Source organism: Mesoplodon mirus (assembly GCF_964341445.2).
Source record: "Mesoplodon mirus genome assembly, chromosome: 18".
NCBI lineage: Eukaryota > Metazoa > Chordata > Mammalia > Artiodactyla > Ziphiidae > Mesoplodon > Mesoplodon mirus.
In genome coordinates, this window is record NC_138994.1 from 23,529,958 (window position 1) to 23,554,255 (window position 24,298).

Sequence of the window (24,298 nt, forward strand, 5' to 3'; positions counted from 1 at the left end):
AGTCAGAACAAGGGCTCTAAAAGCCATGCCTTCTTATCATCTTCTCTGCCCCTGCCTTTATTTATTTATTAATTCATGTGCCGGCTGTTTACTGGGTACTGTCCATGTGCTGGGCGCTGTTCCAGGCAGTCAGAATACAGCAGCAAACAGCAACAGACAAAAGATTTGCCCTCAGGACTTCCCTGGTGGTCCAGTGGTCAAGATTCTGTGCTTCTGCTGCAGGGGACACAGGTTTGATCCCTGGTCAGGGAACTAAGAACTCACATGCTGTGCAGCGCGGCCAAAAAATTAAAAAAAAAAAAAAAAAAGATTTGCTCTTGAAGACCTTACTTTCTAGGAGCGAGGGAGACACATGGCAAACGTTATAATTAGCAGGTAGATTATTTCGTACGTTGGAAGGTGAATGCTATAGGAATGCCGGGGGCTGGAGGGAGTTCGCGGTTGCAGCACGAAGTAGGATGCAGCTGGGTGTGGCTCCTGAGCCTATTAGGGGAAGAGTCGGGGGGAAGTGATCCCAGCCATGTAGACCAGTAGGAGAACTTGGCCACTGACTGAGTGGAATGGCCCTTGCAGAGTTTCAAGCGGAGGAGAGATACAGCCTAAAATAATTGAAAGTCTCGCATGGGCTGCCCTGCTGAGGACAGACGGAGGGGCGGAAGTGGGAGGGGTGGAAGCCCCATCATCTTGTGCCCGGACCATCGCAATAGTGTTGAACAGGCCCCTGCTTTTCTCTGTTGGGGCGGGTTTCTTCATGCTTCGATGCGCCTCTCTCAGGTGCGGGCCCGATGACACTGCTCTCCAGCCAGAGCTGCTGGGACAGAGCCCACCCTCTGTGGGGGGAGGGGGCATCCGAGGCCCCCTGAGACCTGGCCCCTCCCCTACCCCCGTCCCGCTCCCACCCTGGGCACTGTCATTCTCCCGTGCCTTGTAGCTCTCTCACTTTCTATCCAACAAAACCCTTTTTTGCTAAGTCCCATCTTCTCCTAAAAGCCTCTGCAGCATCTCCTTGTCAGAATGAATCCGTCCGAGCTCTCACACCTGGGGAGGTGTTTGTGCCTCCGATGCGCGCGTTTAGTTCTGGTTGCCTGACAGCTGCGCACTGCCCATCTAGGCAGTGGGCTCCTGGTTATAAGTGCCCTGTGGTCCTTTTTGCTCCCTCGGTGCTGCCAGAAGGGCCTCACTCAGCCTTCGAGATGGTTCTGCTTAGCCAGCTTTGGCGGTTCTGTCTTGCAGATTGAAGCCCTCGTCAAGGACATGCAGGACCCAGAGATGGGGGTCAGAATGCAGAACCAGAAGGTCACGGTCATCAGCGTCCCTCACGCCATGACGGGTAATGTATCTTGTGATTTGGTCTTGGCCTGGAACAGACCGTACACAGAGGTTGGCACACTATAGCTCATGGGCCAAATGCGCCCCGGGTTCTGTATGTGTGAATAAAGTTTTATTGGAACAGATACACGTCCTCATTTATGTATTGTCTGTGGCTGCTTTTACTCTGCAATGGCAGAGTTAAATAGCTGTGCAGAGACCGTAACGTGGCCCACACAGCCGAATATACTTACTGCTTACTTGCCGATTCATGCACCACAGGCTCCTTCTGGGCAAGGAGTCAGAAAGGAAAGAGAAAAGAATCTAGTAGGTCACCTTGTGAAGCCATTCCTCCTCCCCAGGAGGTCATTTTAAAAACCTTTACTGTTGTTTTTTATTTGATTGTCTTGTTTGATTTGTTTTAATAAAATCAAGTAGCAGAAAAAAATACTATTTGGCCAAAGGAAAAAAAAAAAAAGAATTGGCCTTTGTTTTCTCCATCCTTCCCTGTCTTCTAATTAACATTCAGACCCTTCTTGACTCCCCCAAGGGCAGGGCACCTTAGTCTCCTTTCTCTGGGGGTGGGATAAAGGGCGTCATTTCAGGATATCGGCAGAAGGGGCTGGACCCCCAAATGAGAATGCATTTTGATCCGTGCGTTGCGTTTGTTTTGTGATTTTGGTTTTGCAGTAAAGAGTCCCTTTTCCACCGAGTCGTGCTGTTGGCAGAGGGGGGCAGCTTCTCAGAGCGCGTGCCTGGGACTCGCGCTGTGCTGAGTCCCCTGTGAGCCCTCACTCTTGACCCCATCCATGACCTGAGTATTTGTCACTCGAGGTACTGGGGTCTCTGCAGAGGCAAGCCGGCCAGAAGGAGGCGTGTCCCAGCCAGCGCAGCATCTCTTGGGTTCCCTGAGTGTGAGCGACAGGAGGCCAGCTCTGGCTGGTGGGAGCAGTAGAGGAAGGGGTTGGCATGCGACAGGCTAGCTCACAGAAGAAAAGAAAACTCCAATGGTCTAGACTTGGGAAAGAATAGGGCCCAGAGGAGCCTGGGCGCCCCAAGACGTTGCAGGCTGTCTCTGACCCCTGACCCCACCCCCTCTCGGTTCCAGGTCGTCAGAATTCTGGTTGAATTCTCCACTGGATTGGGCAACCCTCGAGGGGAGAGATCTCGTCTAGCTCATCTGAGTAACCCCTACGCTTAGGGCAGCTGGGGGTCAGGGTGCAAGTTTAATAAAAATTTATCGAGTGCATGAATCCATCCTGGTCTCGAACTGTCCAAAGGGCGCTGGACGTTGAGTCAGGCACCCTGGGATTGAATCCTTTGGGTGCCTTTTCTTTTTTTTTTTTTTTTTTTGCTGTAGTGAAGAAGTAGTGATCCCTGCCCCAGGAGATGCCCGCAGGAACCAGACAAGGCTCTAGTGTGCACATGGCCGGTGCTCAGTGACGCTCCACGGGGCCCATAGCTGGCAGTGTCCCGCACTGTGTCCCCCATGATGAGCGTAGGGAGAGATGTGACCCCCGCCCCAGCCCTTTCTTGCAGCCGGGGACACGGAGACGCAGAGTTCCAGCATCTTGTCCCCAGGTCACTAAACGCATCCAGGGCTGAGCGTGGGCTTGAGCCCGGCTACACCGCTCCAGCGTCCATGCTCTCATCCCCCGTCCGGGTTTGCAAGCTGCTTTCCTTCCTGGCACATGGGGCCCCTGGTCCCAGCTGCAGTCGGAACCCAGGAGGAGCCCTGTCCTGCAGTATCGGCACTAATCAAAGCAAACTGGATCAGTGCCACCCGACTCCTCAGAGGGCAGGTGACTCAGGACTTAAGGGGACGACGTTGGCCCACGTGGGCTCTGAGCAGCCTGTGGTGCTGCCAGCACACGTCACTTGGCGGACACAGTGGTGGGGGGGGCCGTAATCTCATTCGATCTATTTCAGGAAGCGGTCAAGTGGATGAGAAAACCTTCAGCCCCTTGGTGGGGAGCGCTAACCTGTCTGCTCTCCGCCGGGGGCTCTCTTTCCTGGTCTGCACACCACCGTGTAGAGACTTGGGGTGGAAAGTCTAAAACACCCAGTCCTGGGATTTTTACGTAGGGGTTTAGGTGAAGAATTTTGCTTTTGAATAAACAAAGCGCTGACTAAAGCCAGGAGCCACAGGGGAGCCTCTGAAAGCCATTGCGGTGGGCACGTGGGTGCGGAGAGCTGATAGCTGGATATCTGTGGCCCGGGGCGTGCGCAGAAAGGGCAGGTACAGGGGGTCCACCCCCAGCCACGCTGCGGGCAGCGCCTTCAGCCCAGAGAGTGGGGGAGGGGCCCTAAGCCCTCCCACCCCTCCGTGGGCGTCAGAAGAAACTCCCCTTCGCCACCCGCAAGCAAGCGAGGAAGTGTCCTTTGCGACAGTCCAGCTACAAGGACACAGGCAGCGGGGTTTCAGACCCTGACCCTCCTCCTTGGTGTGTTTCGTGGGCCGGTTTCCACGCAGGCAGGGGACCCAGCTTGGCCTCTGGAAAGCAGGCCGGGGTGGCTGGAAAATATAGTTGTTGGCATTTGCAAGATGACGTCGGAGTTGGGGTGCATCCTTCTCCCGAGATGATCCCGCCCGCCTCCTATGAGGAGTGTGTTCTCCCGATGGGGCCAGAGGGCCCGGGCCGAGGAGGAGGCCGCAGCTTCCCTGGGGTCCTGCGTCAGCTCTGGACTTGGTGGGACCCGGCTTTCCTTGGCCCTTAGATCAATCTGAACACTTGTTAGGGGCGGAGGGGTGCACATCCCCTCCTGATCTCGTCCCCGTGTGCCTCCCCTGATTTCTTCCACGCCGGCCTGCAGTCTGCGTTGTTCCCAGGCCAGCCCCTCAGCCTCGCAGGGCCCAGGGCGAGAGGGCACACGGAGCCCGCGTTCCATGGTCTGAAGTTGTAAATCAACCCACAAAGTGTTCCTAAAAAAGTGTCTCATCTTCCTGCTTTGACAAAAGCGTCTTTACAATGACCTGGAAAGCCAGGTTTGGATTTAGAATTCTCTGACCCCTCAGAGTTCTGCCTGGGAACTTGGGGGTGTGGGAGAACCAGCCCTGCCCTTGGCGCACCCCTTTCCCCTCTCATCCCTGGCTCTGATTTACTCCCCTGGGTCCGGGCTCCATCCAGAGTTCCACGAACAGCTTGCTTTGGGTCTGGTGTTTTGTTTTTTTTTTTTCATTGTTAAGTCTTAGTCTGTTTACTTCCTGCTCGGTGAATGACAGTCCAGGCACCAATTATTGTAAGGAAAGAGAACAAGTATCACAAGAGAGGTGAAGCCCGAAGGGTGTAGCGGACGTTAGGCTGGAAATCTGGCCAGAGTCAGATCATGGACGGCCCTGAATTATGGGCTGCAGGGTTCGGACTGAACTTTGTTGGGGGAAGGGGGGGCATCCCTGAAGCTTTTGAGCAGAAGAAGGATGAGATCACAGCTGAACAGGGAGGAGGCCAGCTGGGCAACCGTGTGGAGGAGGGCATGGAGGTCGGGGAGGCTCTGACGGTGGCCAAATGCTTCTGCTTTGCAGGGAGTGATGTTCTCCAGTGGATCGCCCAGCGGCTGTGGGTCTCCAGTCTGGGTGAGAGCTCGTCTTTTCCTCCGAGACCAAGGGCTGCTGTATGCGCGTCACCCTGGGGGCATCTCTGGAGGGTAGAAGCTAAACGGGGGGCTCAGCCCGCGTCTCTGAGGAATTGACATTTTAATTGGAGAGATGAGAACTTCATGGGTAATCAAGAAGGACTTCCTGGAGGGGGTGATGCATACGTACCCTTGGTCCCGAAACAAGTGATGCCTGTGAATCCTGGAGGGAAGCTCAGAGGGTCTGTCTTCCCAGCGGGGAAATTAGCAAAGACGTAAACATGGAATGAACGAGGAATGGAGTGGTAACAGGGGAGATGGGGAGTAGTGACTTCAGCTGGGTGTGCAGGGCAGTGGACGGGTGGGGTGCACCTGGTACATTCTTGGATTCCAAATTTTATCTGGGAGAGAGGCAGTGTAACCCACGGAGGGTTTTGCAGCGTGGCGGTGTGTACAGTCATCAGATTTAAGCTGGGATGTTAGATAGAAGTCTGAAGGATGGATTGGAGCAGAAAGACTCGGGGACCTGACTTGCCACTAGCGAAAAGGCTGTTGGTACGAGGGTCTGGTCTCTGATAGAGGGAGGGAGATATGAGGAGGGAGGGTGGGGAGGAAGCCTCCTCGCTCCTGGGAGGCTGAGCTGTAGGGTAGGATGTGGGTTGGGTCGTTGGGCCTGCAGGATGGGAGGGCTGGGATTCTCTCTTGATAGTAGAAAGACACCTGCTCTCACTGGTGCCTCTGAGGATGAACCAGGAAAGTTTTCCTTTAATCGGTGCAAATCCAGAACCAAGATTGTGTTTCTGAGCAGACTGGAGGGGGGTGGGAATTGAAGGGACATGGGGAGGAGCCGGGGATCTGGACCCAGGGTGCAGACAGAGCTGAGCTTGCGGTAGAAGTTGACCATAAACACAGCCTCACCTTCCTGCCCCTCTCGGGATGAAGAGGTGTCTGTTGGTCAAGCAGAGACGTTCTCTCCCTGCTCCTCTGGACTTCTGCAGACCCAAAGGGCCCAGCGATGCTCCTCCAGGATTTCCCCACCTGTCACCCCAAACGCCTGCAGTGGATGACCTGTGGCACCGTCAACACTGGGTTCACTGACTGCCCTCCAGACTTACTGAGTTGTCATTCGGGGGTTGGGCTGGGGGACCCTCCTTTTAGCCTTGGCTACCCAGCTGATACCTGTCCACAGCTAAGTTCAGGAACCACTGTCCCCACTTCTTGGCTGAAGTGCTGTTAGGATGGGGGTACCTGCCCTGAGTTTGGGGTGCTCTGTGGGGGCGGGGCCGTGAGCTGCTGCCCTTGGCCCCCTGCTCTTAACTTCCTTGTCTCAACTGCTTCTCCCCAGAGGCACAGAACTTGGGTAACTTAATTGTCAAGTACGGCTACATTTACCCCCTGCAAGACCCCAAGAACCTCGTTCTCAAGCCTGACAGCAGCCTCTATCGATTTCAGGTGAGCCTTGGCCTTGACCTTGGGTGTTAACAGGGGGTTAGTGTCATCTGAAAAGATGATTGGTTGGCTTCACATCCTCACAGATCTTTAGAAACAGTGGAGGGAGCTAAGGCAGCTTTATGTTTTAAGCTAGAGGGCTGGGGGCCAGGGGTTCACAGCCCAGTGTGTAAGCCTGGTTCCCTGGTTTCTCTTGTAGACACCGTATTTCTGGCCCACCCAGCAGTGGCCGGCTGAAGACACAGACTATGGTAAAACTCCGCCCCTCCTCCTGTGCCTTGGGGAGGGCTTACCATGCTGCTTATTTACTTGCTGCATTTTGGTGACATTTGTCTTGCTGTCATCACCACCTTTATGTCAGTTCTCCTCTGTATTAGGAGTGATTCCCAGGGGAGGGACTGGGTGTGCTGAGTGTTCTCTTCACTAAGCTGAGCACAGCAGTCTCACGCATAGAGGGGTTTTGAAATATGATGATGATGGAAAATGTCATTGTCTTCTTTTCCAGCCATCTATCTGGCCAAGAGAAATATCAAGAAGAAAGGGATTTTAGAAGAATATGAAAAGGTATAGAGATGCTTTCAAGTATAGGTTCTTATAATTGAGTGGAATATAGTCTTGAGATGTTTTCCCCTGTTCCCCCCATTAATCGATTCATATGTACCCTCATCGTCCATCCATCCCTCCATCCCTCATCCATCCATCCATCCATCCCCCATCCATCCATCCCTCATCCATCCATCCATCCATCCCTTATCCATCCATTCCTCATCCATCCATCCATCCATCCCTCATCCATCCATTCCTCATCCATCCATCCCTCCATCCCTCATCCATCCATCCATCCCTCATCCATCCAGGTCTCATCCATCCATCCATCCATCCATCCATCCATCCCTCATCCATCCATCCCTCATCCATCCATCCCTCCATCCATCCCTCATCTATCCATCCCTCATCCATCCATCCATCCATCCACCCCTCATCCATCCATCCCTCATCCATCCATCCCTCATCCTTCCATCCCTCATCCATCCATCCATCCCTCATCCATCCCTCATCCATCCATCCATCCATCCCTCATCCATCCATATATTTAGAAGCAGCCAGCTGAAGTAAATTCTCCTCCATGTTGAGGTTCAGTTTCTCCTGCTGTAACGTAAGCCCTTGCCTCAGTAACTACTGGGCACACAGTAGCTGCCACTTTCCTTCTGCTGTCCCAAAATAATAGGACTTAATTAATATGTGTGATAATGCATATTACAGGATGGACAAATTTAACTTGAGTTTGAGATGGGAAAACAAGAGTGCAGACTTTTGTTTTAGGCGGGATGAGTTATATTTCTCAGAGAACACACCCTAACCCTCAAAAGGCTAGATTTCTGGGCAGACAGCAACAATCTTGCTGTTTTTTTTGCTTTTTACAGACATGTTTTCAGAAAGCCAGCATCACACCAATGTTAGGGCTTAGCTTTGTGAATTTGTTGTGCTCTGTTGTTGAATATTAAGTTCCCACATTCTCCTCCACACTACCCCCCTCTTCCTTATCAGATTTGGGATACATTTATTAAAAAAAAAAAAAACCAAGCCAACTTGTGGCTTCTGTTGTGAAGGCTTGTCGAGAATTCGGTGCTACCCTTTGAATGACTGCCTTTGCACAGCTGGGCTGGGAGACCGTTTGGCTGGGTCTCGTCGTTGACTTAAGGCTTCCTGCCCTCTGCACACAGCATAGGTTGTGGGGCTCAGTGTTCTCATTTTGTTTTCCTCCTCTAGGAAAATTATAATTTCTTGAACAAAAAAATTAACTACAAGTGGGACTTTGTCATCATGCAGGCCAAAGAGCAGTACCGGTGAGTCAAAGGTCTTGTTGGTCCCCTGGTTGCCTTTCCTCCTCCCTTCCTTCTTTGTTTCTTTTTTAATAAAATAAACTTTTATTGGGTGTTTACGTGTTAAACAGTGGGTGAGGCATAGGGAAGGTAGAGGCATCGTCTAGGGAGCCCGGCAGACAAGCAGACAGGCCATGATGCCTCAGTGAGTTGAGAGCCCCACGTCGGGGTTTGGAGAAGGAGCTTCAGAAACAGCATTGAATCTGGAGGCTGCAGAGGGTGTATCCAGGTGAGGGATGGTGGTGGTGGGTGGAGAGGAGAGGAGAGGAGAGGTGGGAGGGAGGGTGCTCTAAGCAGACATCCAGAGTCTGGGAGCATGGGAGTGCCCCCCTGATGCCGTCCCTTGGAGCTGGCACAGAGAGTGCAAAGCCCCAAAGTGGCGGAAGTGAGGCTGGATGTGTTAGCAGGAGCAGATCGGGAGAAGGTTTTGTGCTCAGGGCCGTGGGGAGCCATGGAAGGATCTTAAACGTGGGAGAGCTGTCATCAGAGTCACCTGTTAGAGCCCACTCACTGCTCGTCCTCATTTGCCCGTTCAAAACTGGACCTGAAGTTCCCCCTGGGGGCCCTGCCTTGTCTGTAAGGGCCAGCTGTACATGTTGGGGAATATGTATCAGTCAGGACAAGGTTAGGCTGTCGTAACAAACATCACCCAGCAATCAGAGGCATGAAACCACAAGGCTCGTTTCTTGCTCGTGTCACGTGTCCACCGTGGGTCAGCTGGGGCCCTGACATGCTTGCAGCCACTCCGGGACTCACGTCACTTCTGCTCACAATTCACTAGCCAAGGCAGCTCGTGTGGTTATGCCTGCTTCAAAGGAGGGTGCACGGGGTGTGCAGTCCTCTTGTGTGTCTGAGATGCAGGAGAGTCAGGAATATCTGGGGACCAATAGCAGTGACCACCAGAACCGTGACTCCAGCTGGCCCAGCCTCACTCACCCTGGCAGGTCCAGACCCCGGGAGGTCTAGAGTGGCTGTCACATGGTTGGGCTGGATGGTGGAGACCCCGTCCTCCTGAAGCAGCCCTGGAAGAAGAGTAGTGGTGTGTGAGTCAAGCTTCTCCAGAGAAACAGAATCTCTTGTGTATTGATCTAGCTAGGGAGGAGGTGGAGGAGGGGAAGGAGCAGGGGGAGAGAGAGTAGAGAGATTGAGATTGAGATTTATTACAAGGAATTCGGTCACACAGTTATGGAGGCTGAGCCGTCCCAGTACCTGCAGTCAGCCAGCTGGACCCCCAGGAGAGCTGATGTTTCAGCTGGAACCTGAAGGCAGGAAGAGACCGATGTCCCAGCTCGAGGCCACCAGGCAGGAGGCACTTCCTCTTATTTGCAGGAGGATCAACCTTTTTGTTCTATTCAGGTCTTCAACTAAAAGCACCCTCATCCGAAGACATCCTCACAGACACCCCAAGAATAATGTTGACCAATCACCTGGGCACCCCTGGGCCCATAAAATTAACCATACCCAGTGGTGAGCACTGTTACACAGGAGTGCCATCCGGGCAAAACAGGAATCCGGAAGGCAGGATGGCTCTATTGCTCACGTGGGGAAAATTTGTTCTCAGGCCTGAACTCATGCGGAGGGGCATTGTGGGGAGAGCTGGCCCTGCCCTTTCACCGTGAACGTGCCTCTGCCCGGGTGTTTTTGAGACAGAACAGCGGGGGGGCAGTTTGCTAATCTTTTGTCGCGTGCATTTGTGTGTGAGGCTCCACGGGGTGGGTTCCGTGCACTGTCTCGTCCCACGCTGGGGAGAGGAAATGCCTGGAGCAGTAATTCTTGTCGCCCCTCACATCTGCAACTGGGGAAACGGAGGCTTAGAGGGGTCAGAAGACTTGGCCAAGGTCACTTGGTGAGGTCGTGGTCCAGCCTGGCCTAGTGTTACTCCCACTCAGTGGGCGGTTTTTAGTGCCTACTGGGTTCCAGCACTGGGCCAGGCCCCAGGGACACAGAGTTGACTGGGATGTGCCCCCGCCCCACCCCTGACCCCTCTCCATCTTCCTCTGCTGCCTCTCTGCTCCAAGCGGGATGAGCCCATGACCCAGAGGACTGTGGAGCCCCGAGCTGCCTTGCAGCACAGGGGTACCCCCAGTGTCCCCCGCAAGCCCCACCACTCAGGCCTTGGCCCCAGCCTGGGTAAAGCTCTGAGCTGCCCACATCATGGGGCAGCCCCTTGGCCATTCGCTTCTAGATGCCTTGGGATGAGCACTTCCTGAAAGCCACTCTCCTCCTGAGATGCTGGCTTTTCCCCATGGATTCTGTTGCTTCACTCAAAGGCTGCCTCACATTTCAGGTTTAGGATCTGTGATGGTTAATTTTATGTGTCCGCTTGGCTGGGCCACGGTGCCTAGAGAGTTGGTCCAATACCCATCTCAGATGTCACTGTGCAGGTGTTTTTTAGATGAGATTAGTATTGAATCAATAGACTTTAAGTAAAGCAGGTGACTCTCCCCAATGTGGGTGGGCCTCATCCAGACAGTTGAAAGCGTTACAAGCCTGAGGTTCCCAGAGGAAGAAGCAATTCGGCCTCTAGACGGGCTTGGACTTGAGTTGCCGCATCAGCTCTTCCCTAAGTCCTCCAGCCTGCTGGCGTGTCCTGCAGAATTTGGACTTGCTAACCTCCTCAATCGTGTGAGGGAATTTCTTGAAATAAATAAATTCTGTCTCTGTCTCTCTCTATGTATTCTCCTACTGCTTCTGTTTCTCTGGAGAAGCCTAGCTAATGCAAGTATAAGATCTCACCACAAAATCAGGTTGGCCGTGTAGTCTGGCTCATGAGGCACCCATTTCATTCCCCTGAGTCTCTGCACACAGACCTCTCTCCTGAATCCCAGACTCAGCATCTCAGCTATAAACTCGACATCTCACGTTGACGTCACACCTCAGCCTGACTTTGTCCACACTTGAATGCTTTCCCCTCGCTCCCCAAGCCTTCTCTCCCTTCAGCGTTACGCGTGTCCATACAACGAACCCCCATTCACCTCTCCCCAACCCGTGTCCTGTGTTCAGTCATCCAGTCCCGCTGGTACTGCTGGCAGAATCCCTTCTGCCACACCTGTCCCCTTCTGTCTGCTTCCATCACCCTGGAGCCAACCTCACTGTCAGCTGGGCCATGGCAGCATCCTCTGCTCCCACATGCCCCCAGTTTTGAAACACAAACAGGATCCTGTCCCACCCTTTCGAGAGAGAACCCTCAGTTCAAATGTCATGTGCTCAAAGAAGCTTTTATTTCTTTTTTTTTTTGTTTAATTTTTATTGGGGTATAGTTGGTACAATCTTTTGTTAGTTTTGGGTGTATAGCAAAGTGAATCAGTTAGACATAGACACATATACACTCTTTTTTAGGTTCTTTTCCCATTCAGGTCATTACAGAGTACTGAGCAGAGTTCCCTGTGCTGTACAGTAGGGCTTTATTAGTTATCTAGTTTATATACGGAAGTGTGTGTATATCAACCCCAATCAAATAAGCTTTTCTGATTAGCTGTTATTCTGCACATAATCATCCTGAAACAACATGGCTCAGAGTGGCAACAGTATTTTATTATCTCTCAAGGGTTCTGTGGGTCTGGAGTTTGGGACGGCTGGGCTGGGCAGTTGTGGATCAGAGCCTCTCAAGTGCTTGCAGCCAGAGGGCTGGGAGGTCTGCCTTGGGCTTCCTCACAGCACCAGGCATATAACACTGCCTACAGGTGGTTGGAAGCCCCAAGGGCAAATACTTCACTGAGGAGGGTGGCAGCTTCCCCACCTTCGATGGCCCAGCCTCAGAAATCACACAGTGCCATTTGTGATATACTCTGTTGGTCAACACAGCCACAAACCCCACCTGGTCTCAGTGGGGGAAGACATAGACCCACCTGGCAATGGAAGGAGGGTCACAGGACTGTAGACATAACTATTTAAAAAGTACCACACTGGCCATCCCTGATTCTGCACTATAGGACACTGAATGTGTCCTCACGGCTCACGACACAATTTGTAATTTTATATTTATTTCTGGACTATTTGTGGAATGTTTAGACCTAAAGGTACTCAAGGAAGGGCAGGAAATATGTCTGTGTGTCAGTCTGCTCAGGCTGCCGTATCAGAGTCTCATAGGCTGGGTGTCTTAAACAACAGACATATATTTTCTCACAGGTCTGGAGCGGGGGAAGTTCAAGATCAAGGTTCTGGCAGGGTTTGGTTTCTGATGAGGACTGTCTTCTCAGCTTGCAGACAGCTGCCTTTTTGTTGTGCTCTCAAATGGAGGAGAGAGATGGACAGACAGAGAGACAGAGAGACTCTTCTGTTATCTCCTATTACCAGGGCACTAATCCTGTCATAAGGGCCCCACTCTCATGACCTCATCTAATTACTTCTCAACCCTAATTCCTTCTTAAAGGCCCCATCTCCAGATACTGTTGCATTGGGAGTTAGGGCTTCAACGTATGAGTTTTGGGGGGACGCAAATGTTCAGTCCATTACAGTCTTATTTGGTTCGCCCGAATTCTCCCAGTGTTTGCAACATAGTGGAGATCAGTAAATACATGATTGAATCAAAGTGTCATTGGCTAAGGTATACTGTTGCCATAAAGATCACAACATGACAAACTAAGATAGTTCTTTGTTTACTGGTTCTCTTGAACGCCGTCCATCACCACTCTCCTCCAATAACCTCTGTCACACAAGAGCACAGAGCAAAGCCAGAAAGGGCATTGCAGTAAATTAGCGATCAACTCTATTGCCAAGGTGGTCCAGCATTATGGAAAGTCCACAGTGCCTCAGGCCATCTGCAGCCCATCTTCCTGAGGACACGGGGTAGTTAACCCGGTAGAAAATCCATTTCAGTTGGCAAGGGGGAAGTTGGAGTGACAGTGTTTATAGTTAATTTCCAGAGGAGGTTGCAAAGCACCCCTCCAGAAGGGCACTCTCCACCCACCTGGCTCTCTGGATATTATGTTACTCACAATACATGAGCTGTGGCACAGAAATCCGCCGACTCTGTCTCGAGGAGGGCGTGTGCGTCATCCTGCGTTGCCCGGGCATCACCGAGCAGAGCGCAGGTCGCCGTGGCAATGGTGCTGGATGGGGTATGGTAATGAGCACTCCCTCACCCCTGTCATTTCCTACCTGTAATGGGAAAGAGGGAGACTGAGAGACGAGAGGGAGCGTGAATAACCTTTCATGGTAATCAGCTGGGCTCAGAGACACCCTGACTTGGTGCAAACTCTTTGAAGTGACAGAGTGGAACTGATGGCTAGAGAGAAACCAGAACTCCCCAGGGCCCGTGTTTTCCCCATCCCAGGCTCTGGCATTGCTGTCGCCTCCTGACTCAGGTGTTGCTTATGTTGTTTATCAGAGCAGGGAAAGATCCGGAAGCCAGGTGGGCCCAGAATGTCATCCACGCTCACTCCAGTGGAGACGCTGGTGGAGATGGTCTGATCCTCGGGCTGGTCATGGTGGCACGATCGCATCATACGCTGGTGCTCTCAGGGGGAGCTGGACTCCGGGACCAGATCCCTGGTTCAGGTCCCACCTCTGCCCCTTGGTGACAGCACGGCCCTCAGTGGGACATTCAACCTCTCTTTGCTTCAGCCCCTGAACTGCAAATTGAGAATTGCTCACTGGGAGGGTTCGAGTTAATATGTATAAAAGTATTTAGCAGGATAGTTAGCACATAAGTAGGATATTAATGTTCGCTATTTTCATGATTCTCATTATGGCAAAAGCACAGATTATCTGGACAGATTGGGAGAGTGGTCCGGAGCGGGGTCCAGCAGGAAGAGGGTCCATCAGTGAGCAAAAGATGCAAAACCTTACTGGCCTTTAACCTGGCTTTTGGCTTTTCAGGGCTGGAAAGGAAAGGAATAAAGCGGACAGGTACGCACTGGATTGCCAGGAGAAGGCGTATTGGCTGGTCCACCGATGCCCCGTGAGTGCCGTCCTCTCTGGTCTCACCCATCTCTTCTTGTGCCCGACCACTCCCAACCCCACTCCCAACCTTGCTCCCCATCCCCCTTTTGTGGCTCATCTCTGCCTGGAGCTAGAATTGAATCTGCAGGAGTTGCTGCTCACTGTTTTTTTTTTGTTGTTGTTTTTTTAATGACATGTCAGTTTAATTAATTAATTAATTAATTAATTTTTGGCTGTGTTGGGTCTTCGTGTCTGTGCGAGGGCTTTCTCTAGTTGCGGCGAGCGGGGGCCACTCTTCATGGCGGTGCGCGGGCCTCTCAGTGCCGCGGCCTCTCCCGTTGTGGAGCACAAGCTCCAGATGCGCAGGCTCAGCAGTTGTGGCTCACGGGCCCAGTCGCTCCGCGGCATGTGGGATCGTCCCAGACCAGGGCTCGAACCTGTGTCATCTGCACCGGCAGGCCGACTCTCAACCACTGCACCACCAGGGAAGCTCGCTGCTCACTGTTGATTAACATCCAAGGGCCTCTGGCTGGAAGAGGAAATTCACCATCTGGATGGAGTCCGCCCGTGGCCCATCCATTGCTGTTAGGACTGAGTGCATTTCCATAGTGGAGGGGCCTGAATAAGTCTGCCTTGTGTGAGTGAGGGCTAGGACTCGATGCCTTAGAAGAGAATGTAAGAAGAAGAAAGTAGGACACAGACTCCACGGCAGGAAAAATCACACGTGTAGGGAACCGGAAGCCGGCCTCGCCACAGCCATGCCGTGTGTCTCTTGCTGCCCTCCTTTTCCTCTCTGGATCCGGTCCCCGGCAGAGATGGGGGCCAGGGGATAAACGTGTGCTCAGCCTCATGGCTTAGAACACGTGGCGTCTCTGGCTTTGGGACGTTAGGTGGCCTAGAGGCACAAACTGGACATACGAGATGCGACTTGTAGCAGCTCATTACTTGGGAGGGAAGCCATATCCCCAGCGCGGAGAAGCAGGCTGTAACCGCCACCCACCGCGGGGGCCTCTGCCACCTCGGTTCCCTCCCGCGTCAGACCCGTGTGCTGCCTACCAGGCACTGGAGGTGGGAGAAGTGGAAGGAATTCTGCAAAGTGGAGCATTCGGAACACACGTTCCTCATCTTCCTCCTTTAGTTGTCTTGCCTGACCGGGAACCAAGTTCTCAGAACCAGAGAGCGAACTGCGTCCCTCACGGGGCCAAAGCTTCTGGAGTTTTGAACTTGGAGCCCATCACGTTTGGGCTGTTTTGCTACTATTCTTTCTGCATTCAAGACAGGCAGCCCATAAGGTGTTCCAGCTGCGAGGGCATTGGTTTGGATGCCTTGTTGCCGAGGTTAAGGCCCTGGGGTTGAGGCGTGTTTGGTTTTGCTTTGTTTCAGGGCACCTCCTCCAGTTAGACCACTTGGCGGATGCCCGACCCAGGTCCCTGGGGGCCTGAGCGGAAGGCTGCTTGACCGAGCACAGGGTCCTGGAGGTCAGAGCCCACACCCGCCGTCCCGCTGGTAGCGCAGGAGTGAGATCTTTGTGTGAGAGGGAGGCAGGCCTTGCTCGGCCCATATTGTCATCTGATCCTGAAGCCGGGGGGGGGTGGGGACCCTTGGTGAGGAGAATGGCGAATGGTGGATAAGCCTCTCAGGTGGTAAGAGGCGCTGGTGCCCTGTGGCACCCATGACCGAGGCGGTCCTGCTCCTTGTAGGGTGGAAAACGGCCTCCGTATCACCTGTGGAGGCTCCGTGCTGTGCGACACCCGTGTGCCTGCATCCCTTGCCAGGCGACAGAGTCTGACTGTGCACGTGAGCTGCCCTGGGACCCTATCCTCCCCTCTGTCCCTGCAGCCAGGAGGTCTACAGGGACATGACGAGAAGCAGATTATCCGCGTTGTTCCCAGGCCTCCTGGGGCAGCTCTCGGCCCCGACGCTGGGCAGGTGGCCGAGTGGCTCTTCCCTGTGTGATACAGAAGCACAGACGTTCAACAGTGTGTCCCTGACAGTGGCTTCTACCACCACCTCCCGCACGGTCCCCACTTCCCCCACCTCCATCACCTGTGTTGTCATGGTCACCGTCACCGCAGACCTGAGTGGAGAACTTACGGTGCCCCGGGCTGTGCACCAAGCATCGTTCTGCATGCGCTTTCTTGTTCCACCTCTGCGGCCCTCCCTGAGAGGCTACGTAATTAGTCCCGTTTTGCTGATGAGGAAGCAGAGGCCCAGGGCTGCTGCTGACTTGCCAGTGACAGCCAGTGAGTGAGCACCGGGGCACCTGGACCCACAGACTGCAGAGCCTTCCCTCCTGGTCTCCATGCTCCTTTGCCTCCGGTGACAGTGTCACGTGATGTTGTTGTGCGTTTAAGGCCTTTGGTCACCTCCTTGGTCACTAGAGTGTCACGTGGTCGCTGCCACTCTCATGCACATGGTGCCGGGTTCAGAGGTGCCTGTCCCTCAGTGGTGGCACGGGAGGTGGGGCATGTGCAGAAGGAAGCCTGCTGTGCTTGGAGCAGACACGAAGCTCCCCGGACACAAGACCTCTCTCCCCGCCCCGGCCCTCTCACTGCCGATGCCCTCGCCCAAAACCGTACCAGGAGTCGGGGACGGGGCCGGGTGGCCCTGGCTCCTTCTCTCCCTGACTTTCGTAAAGCCTTCAGCCTCTTGGTGGCCCAAGAGCGTCAGGATGAGGGACGCGTCCTGTTTGAAGAGCATCCGGTTTGAAGTCTGTCTCGGCTGGAAACTGAGCAATCTGACTGACAACGCAGCAGCCCAGGCGCTTGGGGGCTGTCAGACCGTCAGGGGCCCCAGACACACTGTCAGCTGGGTGGGAAGGAGCCAGCCGGGCAGACAAAGCACCTGGCTGGGGGGGGGGGTGACTTTAGCCAGCTGCCCTACTTACTGAGCAGATTCATCCCCTGTTCGTCTGTCCCTGGATCCACGAAACCTTCCTGGGGCCCCGAGTCTGCACCAGCCGGGGAGCCGGGCGCTGGGCGTGATGTAACAGCCGAAGGCCGCTGAGCACCTGCCACGTGCCTGGGTTGAGCTCTGGGCCTGGCTGGTCCCATGGACCTGATGAAAATGCTGTGACATAGGGGTGTCATTGCCCCGTCGTTCAGGTGGGGACATCGAGGTTCAGGAAGCCACAGCGGCCTGGGCAGTGCTGGGACGTGAACACACCTCTGTCTGACATGCTGCTGCCGTGGAAGGTGCACCCATGGGTGGGCCCCTCTCTCAGCTCAAGCAGCTCCAAGTCCAAACTGCTGACACTGGTGAGCCATGCCCTCCGGGAGCTGAGACCTCAGTGTGAGGGGCACAGCGAGGGGGGATGGATTCAGGGCGTGGGGGGCATCCTGTCATGAAGAAAAACGATGTTCCTCTCACATTTTTCCCCAGTGGAACAGGGTACAGATCTGGGCACAATGCAAACAAAGGTTCATCGTGTAAACGAATGGAAGGAGAAACGGTTCCTTTAGAAAAGTCGTCTTGGGGCCTCCCGTGCATTGTTGCTGTGCCATCTGTGGCATCCGTGTCTCCCCAGGGTACAGGCCGCTGACACGTGGACCATGAGTACAAGAAGGATGTGGTCTGGGGACAGAGGTGGCCTGTGGCGCGTGTGCTCTGAGTCAGGCGGTTGCTGGCCTGAGCGTCGAGCTAAACGGCCTGTTTCAACCACAAGTGCAGACACTCACCCGAGAGGATGACTGTCCTCCACTTCCTGCTGAGGTTGGACTGAATGTCCAGAGAGGGGCAAAGTAAATTAAGTTATAGCTCCATGACTGAACACTGGGACAATATGAAAGTAATATTTTCTTTTTTTTTTTTTTGGTACGCGGGCCTCTCACTGTTGTGGCCTCTCCCGTTGTGGAGCACAGGCTCTGGACGCACAGGCTCAGCGGCCATGGCTCACGGGCCCAGCCGCTCCGCGGCACGTGGGATCTTCCCGTACCGGGGCACGAACCCGTGTCCCCTGCATCGGCAGGTGGACTCTCAACCACTGCGCCACCAGGGAAGCCCTGAAAATAATATTTTCAAAGGCCATTTATGAACCTAGGAAAGTGGTCTGACATATAATGTTTTACCATTAAAACAGGATGGGAGAGTCCATTGACCTGATCCAAATTAAGAAAAAAAACCCCAAACATCTGTTTTGTGAATTTCCACTCTGTGCCATGGGCTTAGGAGGCAATGGGGGTCTTTGCACTGGGAGCCGAGACAGACGTGGCCCTCGGGGAGCTTACAGTCTGGTGGAGGGACTGAGACTAGAACTACTGCACGGATGGATGTGCCCTGTACAGATGCGGGGACAGCTGTGAGGGGCGGGGGTCCTGCTTCAGATCAGGGGTCTGGGACCAGCTCTCCGCGGAAGTAACGTTCATGCCAAGATCAGGCTCCTCCAACCCTTCCCTCTAATTCTGTCTCTCCCTGCGTCAACCTCATCTCTCTCTCTGTCCCGTTTTGTTTTGTTTTTAAAACTATCTGGTGTTTTATTTGTTCTTTGTTTTCTGTGCCGCACACCAAAAAGGTCCAAACTGTACGTTAGGGGAGAGAGTCATGGTGAGAAGAGGAGAGAACAAGACAAGGGACGGGAGGGATGCAGTGCAGCCATGTGTCACCAGGACGTGGCACCAGCGCCCCCCCCGGCCCTGCTCTGGATGCCGGCTCTGGGACTGTCCCCTCCTTGTGGGCAGCCTTTGGGGGTATGAAGGTCCTTTCCTAACCTGAGTTAAGGAGCCGTTAGCAAATTGTCTCTTCGGCTTTTGCGTCAGGGATGTTCTCGGGCACCGTGCCTTGGCGTTCACACTTCCTCCAGCTGGAGGGGGTGGTGGTGGGCTTGGCGTCTCTGGGCAGGCGGGGCTTCCTGCACTTGGCCTGCACGCGGCTGCACGGCTCCCTGTCTGCTGACAGCCCACCGCCAGGCCACCGTGGCCCTTGGGTCCTGTGCACTGACGGTCAGCTCTGCGGTATCTGCGTTCCAGCTGCCTCTTGCATCCCAGAAACTGTGTCAGCGGTGGCTCTGATGACTGTGGTGGAGAACAGAGACCCCCATGCTACCTGGTGAATGAGTGGATGAATGAATGAGTGCATGAGTGAATGAGTGAGTGAGTGGGTGAATGAATGCATGCATGAATGAATGAGTGAATGATGAATGAGTACCTGAGTGAATGAATGAGTGGATAAGGGAATGAGTGAATGAATGAAGGAGTGCGTGAGTGAATGAATGAGTGGATAAGGGAATGAGAGAATGAATGAATGAGTGCATGAGCGAATGCAGCCTGGGAGTTTCCCAAAACAGCAGCAGGAGAAAGGCAGCCCCGTGGAGCGGTCTGAAGGCAGGGCCCCGGGGTGGGACTGCAGCTCGATGGGAGCAGCTGAGAGGTGAGGAGGGGCAGCGGGGCGGCCAGAGGAGGCTGGAGGGGCCGGCGGGGACCGGCCGGCAGGACAAGGCCCCGGGTGGCTCCAGCTCAGGGTCCTGCGCCGATTACACAGGCGCACTGTGGAGCAGCTGAATTCACATCAGAGTGTGGATCAAGTTCAGAGCCAAGAGTTGGAGAAGGGGTCCAAGACGCGAGCAGACGACTGCACAGAAGCCCCTGAGGCTGGAGGGCCTGCTGGGGGGCAGGGGCCCCGAGGGGGGCAGCGTGTGTGTGTGCATGTGCGTGTGTGTGTGTGGCTGTGCCGGTATGTACGTGTGTGAGCTGCAAATGTGAGCACGTGTGGCTGCGTTCGGGTGTGAATGCATACCTGTGAGAGTGCGAAAGAGTGATGATGTGAGCTGTGAGTGGGAGGGGGTGTGTGCACGTGAGCGAGTCTTTGAGTGTGAGAGTGAGTGTGTACATGTGAGTAGTGTGGGAGTATGCGAGTGTGTGTGTGTGATGTCTGTCTTCCGTCACCCTGGAGGGATTTCTTTGTACCAGATGGGTGCCCACACCACCCAGAGGAGGTGGAAGACCCGAATTGCTGGCCTCGAGGGGCTGAGAGACCAAGCCGGGCTGGCTGGGGAGGCCTGATGGAGACAGGCAGACACCGAGGCCAGCTTTGGGCCAGGTGTTCACACACGCGCCCTTACGATGAACACAGCCTTTGCTTGGTAACAGTGACACTCTGCTGAGAGCTTCATACTCCATCGTGCTAAATCTTCACAAGAACCTGACAGGCAGGAGGGCTCGTCTGCAGTTCTCAGGGGTGGGAAGGGCGGAGAGGAGTAGTTTCCAAGATCTTCCTCACAGCTGGGAAGTGGCAGAACCGGGATTGGAACCTCTGGGTGCCTGACGGAAGCCTGGACTCTCCAACACAATGAACTGTAGAGCGGGAAGGGAGTCGGGGGTCCCACGTGCTAATCCCAGTGAACTCTGATTGAGTTTGCATTTTGTTTATCCATCTGTGCGCCCACCCTCTCATCCATCCATCCATCCATCCATCCATCCATCACTTATCCATCCATCCATCCATTCACCTACCCACCCTCCATCCATCCATCCATCCTCCCTCCCTCCATCCCTCTGTTTTAGGTTCTGGGGATGCTGTGGTGGTGGAATAGCCCCATGAAACTCACCAGCTCACCTGGAGAATCGCACACACCCCTGTAGCTCCCCACAGGCTGGGCCACGACCCTCAGCTTGGTCTCACGGTTGGCAGCTTGACCAAGATCCAAAGTTAATCAGAAACTGGAGACTCTCCCAGCAGCGGTTCTTATGTTGTTTTTATTTTTGTTTTCCCACTAAGCCGGGAATGAATGACGTGCTGGACTATGGCCTGGACCGAGTGACTGATCCAAGTGACGCTGAGGTAAAACAGGTAGGTCTCTGCTGCATACGCTGGGAGGGGCCTAGGTCAGGGTCTCAGGCTGGGAAGGTGTCCACATGTCTGTTGTCTGTTTGTGTCTTTGGGGCACTGGTACCTCCCCTTGGAGACTGCCGAAGAGGGGAGGCCTGTGGGCTGTGTGGTGTCAGAGCAGGGTGGCCATGGCAGGGGTTCTGGGCAAGAGAGGCCGGAGTCGGCAGCGTGCAGGGCAGAGCCAATGGGATCTAGATGGTTGGTCTTCAGACTTTTCTGAGTCACTTCCCCCTTTGAAAACCTGATGAAAGTTATGAACCCGTTTCACCCAGAGGTGCGCAGACAGGCATTTCGCACACAATTTCCTCCAGTCCCCCCTCCCCCGCCCCAAAGTCTATAGGCCCCAGGCTCACAACCCTTGAATCAACTTTGGGTTTAAACCTTAATCTGCATGACAGGACCTGGACTGTCCCACTTTCTTTTGCATCTCGTTGGGTGGGATCTTTGCAAAGATTCTCCTGTGCTTTTTATTTTAAAAGGACCCTTTCCCCCCAGTAGGCCACCATGGATGATGGGTGGCTGATTTCCTAAGATGGGTTTTTATTTAAAGAAAGACGGTGCAGGGCTTCCCTGGTTGCGCAGTGGTTGAGAGTCCGTCTGCCGATGCAGGGGACACGGGTTCGTGCCCCGGTCTGGGAAGATCCCACATGCCGTGGAGCAGCTGGGCCCGTGAGCCATGGCCGCTGAGCCTGTGCGTCCGGAGCCTGTGCTCCACAACGGGAGAGGCCATAACAGTGAGAGGCCCACGTACTGCAAAAAAAAAAAAAAGAAAGAAAGATGGTGCAGAAGCTGCTGAAAGAGTGGGCATCCCGGTTAGGGCTTCCCGACCATGGCGCTGTTACCTGGGGCCAGACCGTGGTCTGGGGGCTGTCCTGTGCATTGTGGAAAGTTCAGCAGCCTCCCTTGGCCTCCAACCCCTGGAAGCCAGTAGCTCCGAGCCTTTCCCTGCCTGCCCCTCAGTCCCAACCATCAAAACTGTCTCCAGACTTTGTCCGGTGCCCCCCGGGGGGCCGAGATGGCCCCAGCTGAGAACCACAGATGCCAGTAAACCAGCCTAAACCCATGTAAACTAGCGGTAGACGGTTTCCTTGCTTTCTGTCTACCGTTGTCTTTGGGCAGCAAGGGGTCAGGGGCCTTGTTAGCCTAGCGTGTCATCCGTGAGCCAGTGCCTAAGCCCTGGGCGGGAGCCGGGGCGTGGGGGGTGAGCCCGGAAGGGAGGAGGAAGGAAGTTGAGGGGCAAGAGGAAGGAGCAGGCGAAAGCTGGCCAGGAGGCTCTGACTTGGGTATGCTGCCCACCGGGACCTGGAACTCAGGATGGCTTTGGGGAACCCCCCAGTGCGTGGGCCAGAGGCCCCGGTTTCGGCTGAAGTCCACCTGGAGGGGACGTCGCGTCCCCAGAGGGCATCCCCCGGGGACATTGCTGGGACCCTCATCTGTGATTCAGAGTCACCCTTCCTTTGACGCACGCTTGGCACTGTCAGCCTGCAGCGGCCTTTCCTACGTCCCCCTCGTCAGATAACAGATAATTGCCAGGGCCTTGTCAGGCTTGGTTACTAAGGAAACAGTCATCAAGGAAAATACTGAACCAGCTGGAAGATTTGCAGTTATTATGGATAAGGCAGCTGTGGGAACCTCTGTGGTGGCGGGGGGAGGGGGAGGCCCGGCGCTCGCTCGGACCAGGCGCTGCTGTGTCTGTGTATGTGTGTGCCTGTGCGTGTATGTGTATGTGTATGTGTATATGTAGGTATGTGCGTGCATATGTGTGTATGTGCATCTGTGTACGTGTCTGTGTGTGTGTATGTTTGTGTGTGTATATGTGTGTGTATGTGTATCTGTTTGCATATGTGTGTGTCTGTGTCTGTGTGTGTCTGTGTGCCTGTGTGGGTGCATGCATATGTGTGTATGTATGTGTATGCATCTGTGTACATCTGCGTATGTGTCTGTGCATCTGTGTCCATTTGTGTGTGTATGTATATGTCTGTGTGTGTGCGTCTGTGTATGTATGTGTCTGTGTATGTGTGTGTGTCTCTGTGTGTATGTATCTGTGTGTGTGTATGTATGTGTGTGTCTGTGTGCACACGTCTGTGTGTGTATGTATGTGTATGCGTCTGTGTACGTGTGTGTATGTGTCTATGTGTGTGTATGTGTCTGTGTGTGTATGTATACGTGTGTGGCTCTGTGTGCATCTGTGTGTATATGTGTCTGTGTGTGTCTGTGTGTATTATGTGTATGTCTGTGTACGTGTGTGTCTGTGTATGTGTCTGTGTGTCTGTGTGTGTGCGTCTGTGTGCGTCTGTGTGTGTCTGTGCGCATCTGTGTATGTGTGTACGTGTGTGTATGTGTCTCTGTGTGTCTGTGTATATGTGTGTGTGTGCGCATCTGTCTGTGTGTGTATGTGTGCTGTATGCATGTGTCTGCGCGCCTGTGCACATGTGTGTGCACACGTGTGCGTGGGGCGGGATCTCTAGCTTCAGCCCTGGCAGGACAGCACAGATGCTGAGTGAGCCGCTTCCTCTCGGTGCTATCTGGGGAGCCTTCCCAGGAGGGCGTCCAGGCCCCGCCGCTGAGGAAGTGTATCCAGGCTCCCTGGCGGGCAGCCTCGGGGCCGAGATGCCTCCTGCTCTCCGAGCCCCTTTCTTGGCAGACGCGGGCGATGCTCTCAGCCCGGAGTCCGCGCACGGGCGGGGGGTGAGGCTGCGGCCGCGGTGCTGTGTGACCAGGGCGCTGTCACTGCCGTTTACCCTCTGTCTTCTGTGTCTCTCCCACCAGCTCTCTTTCTCCTGTCTGCACTCTGGCTGCCCTGGTGCATTAAGAAGAACAAAGAACCGTAATCCTCCCGCGCACGGGGCCCCTCCGTCCTCCCCTCGGCCAGCGCGGGTCACAGCCAGCTGTTAGGGGCTGGGCTTTACCTGTGTGACCTTCCCCACAGTGGGACCCAGTGTCCCCTGTTTACCTGGCCTGAGAGGAGAGGGTCCAGAGGACGGGGCGTGTGTCCAGGAGGCCTTGGGGGTGCAGAGGTGTCAGATTTCTGCCTCGTTCAGAGAAGATCTCTCGGTGCCGGTTTGAAGAGGTGGCCCATTTCCAAGAATTCGTAAATTCTTGAAAAGATCTCTTTTTTCCTTAAACAGGGGCAAATGATCCAAGAGCCATAAACACCACTGAGCACAGGAAGGAGGCTGTGGGCTTGGCAGGTGTCCACGACCCTGGGTGACCCGCTTCCTCAAGCTGATGGCCGCTGGCCACTGGGGCACCCAGCCCTGGGAGGAGCCAGCCAGAGCCAGGGTGACACATAGGGAGCGTGTCCTCTCTCAGTCCTGATGCCTGGAGGTGGGGGGCCACCTTCCCGTTATCTCAGAGAGGATTTGGCCCTGCAGGGAGGG

General features: G+C 54.4%; 1 protein-coding gene across 1 annotated transcript in view; it reads left to right on the forward strand.

The window, feature by feature from the left end:
• Nucleotides 1-23,813, forward strand: part of LOC309793371 (regulator of G-protein signaling 9-like) — a gene marked incomplete at its 3' end in the record, with an annotated part of 59,418 nt that extends 35,605 nt beyond the window's left edge. Inside the window, exons 3-11 of the mRNA XM_082603844.1 lie at nucleotides 1,234-1,330; nucleotides 4,832-4,882; nucleotides 6,227-6,333; nucleotides 6,530-6,581; nucleotides 6,836-6,894; nucleotides 8,101-8,177; nucleotides 14,034-14,115; nucleotides 20,808-20,879; nucleotides 23,688-23,813. Coding sequence (XP_082459970.1) covers nucleotides 1,255-1,330; nucleotides 4,832-4,882; nucleotides 6,227-6,333; nucleotides 6,530-6,581; nucleotides 6,836-6,894; nucleotides 8,101-8,177; nucleotides 14,034-14,115; nucleotides 20,808-20,879; nucleotides 23,688-23,813 — 702 coding nt within the window. The 5' untranslated portion in view covers nucleotides 1,234-1,254. The remainder of the gene's footprint in view (nucleotides 1-1,233; nucleotides 1,331-4,831; nucleotides 4,883-6,226; nucleotides 6,334-6,529; nucleotides 6,582-6,835; nucleotides 6,895-8,100; nucleotides 8,178-14,033; nucleotides 14,116-20,807; nucleotides 20,880-23,687) is intronic.
• Nucleotides 23,814-24,298: the final 485 nt, after the last annotated feature.